Source organism: Ursus americanus, chromosome 33, assembly GCF_024610735.1.
Source record: "Ursus americanus isolate L20-20 chromosome 33, mUrsAme1.1.p, whole genome shotgun sequence".
Classification (NCBI taxonomy): Eukaryota; Metazoa; Chordata; class Mammalia; order Carnivora; family Ursidae; genus Ursus; species Ursus americanus.
The window spans coordinates 30,528,364-30,538,208 of record NC_142159.1 but is presented as its reverse complement, the minus strand read 5'-3'; the positions used below and the strand labels follow the sequence as shown (position 1 = coordinate 30,538,208).

General features: G+C 62.1%; 1 protein-coding gene across 3 annotated transcripts in view; it reads left to right on the top strand.

The window, feature by feature from the left end:
• The first annotated feature begins 1,240 nt into the window (after positions 1-1,240).
• SAMD11 (sterile alpha motif domain containing 11) overlaps positions 1,241-9,845 on the top strand; it is a 24,152-nt gene continuing 15,547 nt past the window's right edge. For 2 of the 3 annotated variants that reach the window (XM_045798201.2, XM_045798192.2), the window contains exons 1-4: positions 1,242-2,313; positions 3,460-3,551; positions 7,426-7,607; positions 8,995-9,045. In XM_045798201.2, coding sequence (XP_045654157.2) covers positions 1,797-2,313; positions 3,460-3,551; positions 7,426-7,607; positions 8,995-9,045 — 842 coding nt within the window. In that variant the 5' untranslated portion in view covers positions 1,242-1,796. Of the gene's footprint in view, positions 2,314-3,459; positions 3,552-7,425; positions 7,608-8,994; positions 9,046-9,845 lie in introns of all 3 variants that reach the window. The other variant, XM_087858556.1, reaches the window with a different exon arrangement.

Here is a 9,845-nt window from a genome sequence, read left to right as displayed (position 1 = left end):
TGGGAGGAGATGGGTGATGGTGCTATGTTCTCTCACTTCCATCCCTCTCTTGCACAAGGTGCGAATGCAAGCACACCTGCGATCCAGCTCAGCCCCCGAGACCCTGGTCAGAGAGACGCCCACACGAATGCCCTGCCAAATGCATCTCAGAGGGGTGGGGGTGGGGGTCTAGGCACTGGGACAGGATCTGAGGCTACTTTCTAGCCTGTTCAGAATAACACATCAGAGAAAGACAAACCTGTCCCATCCGCTATTAGTAGGTCTCTTTCTCTTCCTAATGCTTCTGCTGCAAGGCTGACATGCTGGCATGCAGGGAGATGGGGTCTGAACACCAGGGACAAGCCATCCTCATTCCAGGGCTGGGCCAAGGCTGACCTGCTTCCTCAAAGCACCAAAGTGGACATGGATGTAGAGGGTTCCTCTTCCCCAGACTGGCTCATACTAGAGAACAGAAATGTACTCAAGTGTGCAATCTCATATTCATCGGCCCCTCTTCCTCCCCACATCCTCCATCCCTCACCCAGAGTGGGTCTAGCCCACCTTCCTGCCCACAGCACGGCTCAGATGGTGTTTGTCCTGGTGTCAGAGAGCCTGGATTTAAAACAGCTGTCGACGTCACGAGAGTTACTTAACCTCTCCGGGTCTCACCTTCCTCATCTATAAACTGAGAACAATGAAGAAACTCATCTCGAGATGATCAAGTGAACTAAGGCATGTAAAGTGCGGAGAAAGGCGGCAATAATCGACAGAACTGCTGTCGTTGTTATTCACAGAACAGGAAACCTCCCCAACACATTGGCCGAGGCCACAACCACAAACCCACGGCCTCACACCCTGCAGACGCAGACGAGACCACCCACGCCCGACACTGGTGCCCACCACCCACCGCCGCTGTGAAAACACTCCTACCCAGAACCGCCAGGCAAGCGGGCCGCTCCGAATCACACATCCCTCCTGGGTAAGGAGCCCACTCCGGGTCCTGGGCCCGCCCCCTCCCCACGCACGTGTAGTCCGGGACTCCAGCTGCGCCCAGTGACTCCCTCAACAATGGCGCGGTCCATGCGCGCAGCTTCTCGCTAGCATACGCCCCTTCCCACACCCTCGCCCACTCGGAAATAGGGCAGGGGTGCAGCCCTGTCCCGCCGCCCCCGCCGCCAGCCCTGTGAGCCCAGTCGGCCGTCACGCACCCCCTGCTGGAGCCCGCGCCCGCCCGCCCGCCGCGCCGGGGCCGTTTAAATGGGCCAAGTTGTGGCGGCGGCGGAGGAGGCGGCGGCGGCGGGAGTCTCCCAAGTCCCTGCCGGGCGGGCGGGCGCGCGCCAGTGTACGCGGGTGCGCGGCCGGGGCGGCGGGGCCGCGAGGCGGGGCGGGGGCCTGGGACCCCCGGGCGGGGCGGGGCGCAGGGCCGGAGACTTCTGGACTCCCCTGCCCTGCTGGGCCCTGCTGGCGGACCAGCGAGCCGGGCGCGGGGCCGCCCCAGGGGGCGCGGGCGCAGGTGGCCCGGCGCCCTGTAGAGCCCTGGGGTCCGGAGCTGCGGCGTTCGGCAGGTCGATAGGGGATCGATAGTAGCTCCCGCAGCACTATGTCTCGGGTAGCCAAGGCCCCGCCAGCCGGCCGAGAAGCGGTCCGAGGTGGCCCGGCGGGCGGCGCGGTTGCAGGTGCCAGGGCGCAATAGCGGGCAGGGCGGGCGCGCGGCCGGGAGACTCCTGGGCCCCCAGCCCTCGAGACCCAACTCCAGGCCAGGCCCGAACAAGTTGCGCCGGCGGCGGAGAGCCAGGCTACAGGGCCACTGGCCCGCCATGCCGGCGGTCAAGAAGGAGCTCCCAGGCCGCGAAGACCTGGCCCTGGCTCTGGCCACCTTCCATCCGACCCTGGCCGCACTACCACTGCCGCCGCTCCCAGGCTACCTGACACCACTGCCAGCTGCGGCCGCCCTTCCCCCGGCCGCCTCGCTGCCCGCCGCGACCGCCGGCTACGAGGCGCTGTTGGCTCCACCACTCCGCTCCCCGCGCGCCTACCTGAGCCTGCACGAGGCCTCCCCGCACCTCCACCTGCCCCGGGACCCTCTGGCCCTCGAGCGCTTCTCGGCCACTGCGGCCGCAGCACCGGATTTCCAGCCGCTGCTGGACAACGGCGAGCCGTGCATCGAGGTGGAGTGCGGCGCCAACCGCGCGCTGCTCTACGTGCGCAAACTCTGCCAGGGCAGCAAGGGTCCGTCCATCCGCCACCGCGGGGAGTGGCTCACACCCAACGAGTTCCAGTTCGTCAGCGGCCGAGAGACGGCCAAGGACTGGAAGCGCAGCATCCGCCACAAAGGTGCGGCCGCGGTGGGGGCGCAGGCCGCTACGGTCCCTCCCCTCGGCTCCCCGAGGACCCCTGGGTCCGGACCCCCTCATTCTGCCACCTGGGAGACTCCATCCCCGCCCAGAGAGGGCGCTGCGACTCTGGGGTTGCCGCAGGGACACCCCCCCCCCCCCGCCCCCAGCCCGGTCGCCTTGGTGGACCCGAGCATAGCGCCCTCGACCTCCACGGTCACCCCAGCTTGAGCCGCTGTGCTCTGGGCTCCCAGCAGCACACGAGCCGGCCCCTCCTCCCACTCGGAAGGTCTTTGCGGGATTCCTGGGCTTTGTGGCCCAGGGGAAGTTTACGGGAACTGGGGAGACTGCGGGAAGCCGGCTGGGCGGGACACAACTTCCCTTCGAGGTCGGGGAGCCATCAGGTTCTAGCGGGAGTAGAGGGGCACACAGGCGGCCGAGGTGCGGGTGCGAGTTGCTGGAGGGAAGAGAAAGGTGTAGGGGTGTCGCAGGCAGGTGGGGGCCGCGGGGGCGCGCGTCGGGGCGGGGGCGCGCGCGGAGCTGGAACGGAGGCGGGGCTGGGAGCAGCCTGCTTGGAGCATTCAGGAGTCTGGCTCAGAGGGCGCGTTGTGCCGGCGCCCTAGCAGGCAAGCGGGGGAAGCGCAGTGAGCGCTAGAGACGGGGGTAGGGGTGGGGGGTCTTTAGAAAGTTAGGGACCCCGTCGCGCTGGGCTTTGGGGTGCGCGGCTCTGCTGTGGCCGCCCTCTTCCCGCTGCGGGCTCAGGCACAGCCCCGGTCCCCACGGCGCCGCTCACCTGCGCGCAGCCTCGACCTTCCTGGGCCCTGTTCCCAGTTCCCCCGGACCCGCTTGGAGAGGGTAGAGCGCGGGAGGAGGGACACAGGGGGCGGGGAGGAGGCCGCCCTTGGTGAGGGGAGGGCGCTTGCCCGGATCTTGAGTTTCTCTGCTCTGCAGATCCCCGCGGCGTCCGTGAGGGTGGGGTGGGCGGCAGGGCCGGGTAGCGGGTTCGGAAGTTGGATGTTATTACACGTGCCAGGAGGGGGAACCGGCCTTGCAGCTTACTGCGCCCTGAAAGCGGGCCCGAGTGCGCCGGCTCTACCTGTGCCCCAGCCCTGCTCTCTCACCGGTCCTGCCTCGGCTCTCCTCACAGGAAAAAGTCTGAAGACGCTTATGTCCAAGGGGATCCTGCAGGTGCACCCTCCGATCTGCGACTGTCCGGGCTGTCGAATATCCTCCCCAGTGGTGAGATGTGGGAGAAAAGTTGGGGCTTTGGGGGTCTTCCTTCTCCCCTGTGGAGCTTGTGTCTGTTCTCTAGGATCCAGAGTCCTAACCTCAACCCTGCCGGTGTGCAGGAGTGAGCCCCCCAAGGGCAAATAGGGCAGATTTTGCTTTGGGTGGGAATCCTGGGGGAGCCCTCTCCTTTGGATGCATGGCCTGATCATTGCCTGTCTTGGAGCCTCTCCTTGGGAGCCTTGGAGCTGCTTCGCCTGAGGTCCTGAGGACAGCCTAGGCTGTAAAGGTCTCCTCCCTGGACAGTGCCATCCCACTGCGGTCTGGGGACCCTTCACTGTCACAGGTCTGGGGCAGGGAGGGGGGCTGCGAGCGTGGGAGAGGGGCTGGTCCTAAGGTAACACTTTTTCTGGGATGTGACAGTGTTGGCTGGCCTGGATGTGCATTCTGGGGTGGTCACAGCTTGGATGTGAGTAACATGTGTCTCTAGGATGCCGGGAGCTAGAACCCTGCTGGGCAAGGCCCTGGATGTCCAGGGGATTCTGAGGATACAACCCAGTTGGGGGCAGAATCTGAGCAGTGTGGGCCTGTGGTGTCAAGAACTGGAGTTGGAGGCTGACGTGGGACCCTCCCCAACCCAGTGTAGTCGTACCTTGACCCCCTCTTTGGCCTAGGGGAGCAGCAGAGATTGGGGTGCTGTGCCTGCCCCGAAGCACTGCCCTCCACACCGTATGTCCTCCAGGCAGCAGTAGTTGGAGGACTGATCTGAAGAAGAAATTGCATCTTGAGAGGCACCGGTTTTGAGCAGCTAGGGGAGAGCCGATTAGGGCCCTGGCTCCTGGGGGTGGTTGGGATTGTGCTGCTAGCACCCTCACACAGGAGGGAGTGAGAGAGGACCCCAGACACCCACCTTCAGCTTCTTTACTTTGGACTAGAAGTAGGAAGGAAGAAGGCATGTTTTGGTTTCCTCGTGGACCCTGGAGGTGGGTAACCTGGGGAGGCTGGGAAGCCACAGACACACATGTGAAGACAGACACCAGATCAGACACACAAGTTGGACAGGGGAAGGGGGATACAGCCATGCCTCACCTGTGCACCCACCCCACACACCTGTCTGCCATGGGCTGGTCGTCAGAGTATGTGTGCATAGCCAGCCCACCTCCCACCCGCTACCACAGTACCTGCCTGGAGCAAGAAGCTGAGCTCCCTCTCCACTTAACACACCTTTTCAAGCAGCTAGTACTGGAGAAGAGTCTTTTGGGCACCCTCAAGGCTAGCCTGGGTTTTCTGTTCGGGTTGGAGGGGCCCAGCCTCTCTCGACCCATCATTCCAGAGGTCTCTCACAGGAGGGTGAGGGTACAGGTGCTCTGAGCCCAGTACCAATTTCCCCAGGACATTGCTTGGATTGGGGAGGGGTGAAGAGGTCAGGCAGGGATGAGGTCACAGCCTTGGACTGCCACCTGTCTGGGGGTCCCAAGTCCCTGCCCTACATGAGCGATGCCTCAGACCTGGGCCTGCCTCTCCTGAACCTAGTCCCTCCCAGGCCCATCCCTGTACCCCTTCCTTAGGAAGGAGCTCCATAGACCCCCTTGTCTTTCTAGCCCCCACTTTTGCCACGTAGAGATGGTCTTTCTCCATCCCCCACAGCCAGGCCCAAAGGTACATACACACCTTACAGTCACAGATGCCCAGGAGCGCAGTGTGGGCAGGCATGTGGTGCAGGGACCACGCAGCCAGGCAAGCTGGCCTTCCCGTACCCACCCTTGCATTCTGAGGAGCCAGAGCTTGACTAGCAGCAGAGCTTGTCACAGAGCTTTCAAATCTGCGTGCTGCCGAGCAGGGGTGAGTGGCTGAGGTCTTGGGCGTGCGTGGGAGGAAAGTATGCTCCCTGTCCTTGGTCGGGGTCAGGGCTGCCCATTCTGGTCCCTCTTCCTCAGCTCCCCTCCCACAGGAGCACCTCCCAGAGCCACCCCAGGCCGGCATACCTTGTCTGGCCTCGACCCAAGTGGCAGTCTTACTGCTCTTATTTTCCTCTCCTCCTTGTCGTCCTACAGATGAGAAGCAGAGGGAAATGCATTTCCTTTTCTTCTTGAGAGAATAGTTTAATTAAAGCAGAAAGGCAGGAGAGGAGGTCCTGGTGCTTGGGCCACAGACTAGAGAAGGGCAGAGCTGAGTGGGACTTCCCAGCAGTGCACACTTCAGACAGGCCAGGGGTTGTTGAAAACACTTCCCTTGGAGCCCACTAGCTGGCACGGAGAGGCACGGGGACCAGGCCGCCACACCTGCAGCCTCACCCACTCCGTGCTGTTGCCGTTAGAGCACAGGGCCAAGGCCAGGGTCTCAGAAGGGTCCACAAAGCAGGCCATTTCATGTTTCAGGCCTACCCTCAGACTCCATTGCCTCACCCCGCCTCACCCGGCCCCAGCGCTGTCCAGTGTATCTTACTGAGTGTGTCGCAGGGAGGAACGCGGAGGGTGTCCCAAGTGGATTCAGAAGGGCAAGTGTGGGGGGACTGTGACTCGTAGAGTCTGGCAGGGGGAACTGGGGAAGGGGGTAATTGTGGCCCCCAGACCCAGCGAGGGGAGAAGACTAGACCCCTGGCCCTGTTGGGACCACTGCCCAAATCTGGGTCTGAGGGGAAGGACCCTTGTTCTGGAGGCAGGACCGTGGTGGCTGCATAGCTGTCCTTTACTTCCAGGATGACACGGGTCCAGGGTGAGACAAGACCCTCCTTCACACTTTCCTCCTCGAGCTCGAGGGTGCGGAGGCATTGTCCTGGCAACAGGAAAGAGGGTGTCCGAGGGTCCCCAGGTGACTGAAAAGATGAGAGAGAATTAGAGAACCCTAAGGTTCCTGCCACCTCCCTGAAACAGCAACCGCTTATTAAATAAGAAAAAGGTTCCTGCCCACCAGAAAAGAATCAGTCACTTTTCTTCTTCCACTGGGGCAGCAAGACCTAAAGACACTGGAGGAGCCATGGTGTGTAGTGACTGGTGTGCGTCTGCGCACGGACAAGCTCAGTGTGGAGTGCCCTCCGTGTCTGTGCACAGGACATGCCTCCCAGCACACAGCGCACACGTGAGCTGACAACACGGGTGTAGGGAGCGGGGAAGTAGGTATTGTGGAAGAAACAGAATCTCTGTTTCTGACCCAGAGGGTGGGCTCACTCTGGGCCCGTGGGACAAAGGGTCTAGGCTGGTAAGGGCTCCCCACCAAGTGACCTGTGCACCCCAGGCCTGCAGTTTACAAGGGGTCAGCAGGATCAGGCCCCAGACTCAGGCTTCGAACCACCCCTGAACTGGACCGTGCGTGGCACTAGCAGAATAGAAAAAGGACCTGGCATTGATTGGGGTTCACACAGGAGCTGTGTGGAATTGTCCGGCAGACACAAGCACACAGAGGTAACTGCACGTTGAACACGTGGCAGAATGCACATGAGCTCTGTTGTGCCCACATGGCCCCTTGGGGCTCCCTGGAGCCAGGAAAGCTGGGGTCTGCCTCCAGGTGGGCATCCCCACACTCAGGCTGATAGCCTGGGGAGGGAGCTAGGCTGGAGTGCGGAGTCTGGACAAAGAAGTGTCACGAGCAGCCTGGCCAGGGCCTACAGCCCTTCACTCTAACCCTTTCCAGTGTGGCAGACCCAGGCCCCATCTCTCTGCTCTTGTCTTCACCTCTGGCCACTGGGACTTATGTGGACCGTTGGGCATGTCCTGCAGGCTGGAAGCCCTGTAGCAGGGCCAGTGATGGTGCCTGTTTGATGTTGGCAGCTGCTCTGAGGGCTCCTGTCACCGGCACCCTGCCTGAGGGTTGGGCCTGGAGTGCAAGCCTCCCAGGAGCCTGAGGGTCCTGGCCCAGCCTAACGTTCCTCTCTTCCCTCCCTGCCCAGAACCGGGGGCGGCTGGCAGACAAGAGGACAGTTGCCCTTCCCACTGCACGGGTCCTGAAGAAGGAGCTGACCCCCAGCTTCTCGCCCAGTGATGGCGACAGCGATGGGAGTGGCCCAGCCTGTGGGCTGCGGCCGGGCTTGAAACAGGAGGACACCCCACATGTCCGTATCATGAAGAGAAGGTACTTTTACTGGGGACCAGGGTGGGGAGGGCGCACGGGCTCTAATCAGCACATCAAGACTGGTGTCTCCGGGCAGCTGAGGGCTGAGCCAGGCCACTGTGAGGGCCCCCTGCCCTGGGGACAGGGCCCAAGCTTCGCTTGTCATGTCTTGGTATCTGCCAAAGCTGGAACAGCCTGAACTCCTGATGTCACAAGACCATAGTGAGAACCTACCCTGCCCCATTTGGAGGGAGGGGGTTGGCGTGGGTCCATGTGGGGAAGGAAGGGGGCTCTAGGAAGAGGACAGTCAGGGAGACCCGGGAAGGGAGGGCCTGGCACCACCACAGCCAGGCAGAGAGAAAGGTGCTGAGCAGACCCCCCGGGAGCAGCTCCCTCTCTGGCAGCAGCCCCTAAAACACCGGTGCTCATTCTCCTTGGCAGGCAGCAGCTCTCCTGGCTCCCTAGTGTCCCTTCCAGGCTTGGGACCACTCTTCCTGACTTCCCACCCTCTCCTCTCCTGGCAGAGACACCTCCCTGTCTCCACTCACCTCTTCATCCCTCCATCTATCTGTCGTCTGTCCATTCATTTGTCTGCCCATCCAGCACGTTACTCACCCCCGGAGTTTCTAGGCCTTTTCTTTTCCCACCTAGTCTTTCAACATGTTCCAGTTTCTCCTACCCCAAAATAACCCTCCCAAACCCCCAACACCCCCACTTCCCAGCCCTCATACCCACACTTGCTAAGGTGACACACCCACACAGGCTTCCAACTGCCAGCGCTCAGCCTGAGGGTCTTCCTGGGAACGCTGCTGTGGGTGAGGGGACAGGCACAGGGCAGCGCTGTTTCCTCACCTGACCTCTGGCATCCCTCCTACCTACAGTGTGTGGTGGTCGCTTTCAGGAGGCAGACTGGTAGCAGCTGGGACCCAGGAAGCTGCACCCACCTGGGCTGACCCTGGACCGACCCTGGACCATGGGTGCCAGTAGCGGTCATGGCGCTTGCTCCCTGACCTGTTCCAGCCTGGCTGGCACAGCTCTAGCAACAAGGAGTTTGGTTCAGCTGCACGCTGTTGGGCAGAAGAGGCTGCGGCTCCCACCCCCAGCACCACGTGGCCGCTCTTCTGGGTTCACTGCAACAACAAGGAGAGATACGGCACCCTCCATTCTGTCCTTCCCAATTCCTTTGCCTGGTGAGACCAGGAGTGGGCTCCTGGCCCACTGGTCTATCCTGGTGGCAGCCACTGGCTGGTTGAGCTGGAACCAGAAAGCACTGGAGGCAAATCTGAGCCAGCCCAGTTCCCTTGGGGCCAGCGCTCTGGGGCAGATGAGGGCTATGCCACACACACGCCCTGCTGTTCAGGTACCAGATCCTGGAGGCCACTTTGACCCTCTGCTTCTCTCCTTGCAGAGTCCACACCCACTGGGACGTGAACATCTCCTTCCGAGAGACGTCCTGCAGGTAAGGTCCAGGCCTGGGCCAGGGTTGTCCCCACACACCGTGCGCGGGCAGGATGGAGCCTTGTTACTCCATTTCCCCTGGGTCTGCTTCTGGATCTCTGCAGCCTCCCTCCCTTCCTCCGCTCCTTATTCTGTGGTCTGTCCGTCTGTGCCCAGGCCCTGACAGGAGCACTGGTGCAGGTTCTGGGCAGCCCAGCCCTAGAGCCGGAGTGCGCGCCTCCTCCCACATGGGACTGGCCATTTGAGGCGATCTGCCCAAAGACGAGGCCGTGACCTCTCCCTCCCACCCTCCCAAAGACCCCCAGGAGATGAGAACGGCGATGTGTGCGTGGGGTCTCATAGGGTGCAGAGGTGTTCACTACGGAAAGAGGATGTCTGCAAAGATATGGAAGAACAAGGGAGGGGGATGTGGGGGTGAGGGGGGCTGGCAGGTCTGGCCCACCTGAATTCTAAAGGACTCTGGGTGCCGAGCCTGTAGGACAGGGTGCCCCAGGCAGTGAGGAGCCACCGGAAGTTCTTGAGCAGAGGGCTGACAGAGTGTGTTTTGATGGGAACCTTCTGGAAGCCCTGCCCAGGAGATTGGAGGTTTGCTCCAGTCTGCAGTGGTTCAGGCTGTGGAAGCATGATGGAGGGCAGGGGGGCTGCGAACCCAAGACATAGTAAGGGGACAAAAATGAGGGGACCTGATGAGGAGGTGGGGGGGGCACTGGGGAGACCCAAGTTCTAGATTCCAGATGAGCAAAGGGTGGTCAGTCTGTGGACGGAGCCCAGGCTGTGGTTTCTGGTCAGTGGGGTCAAGTC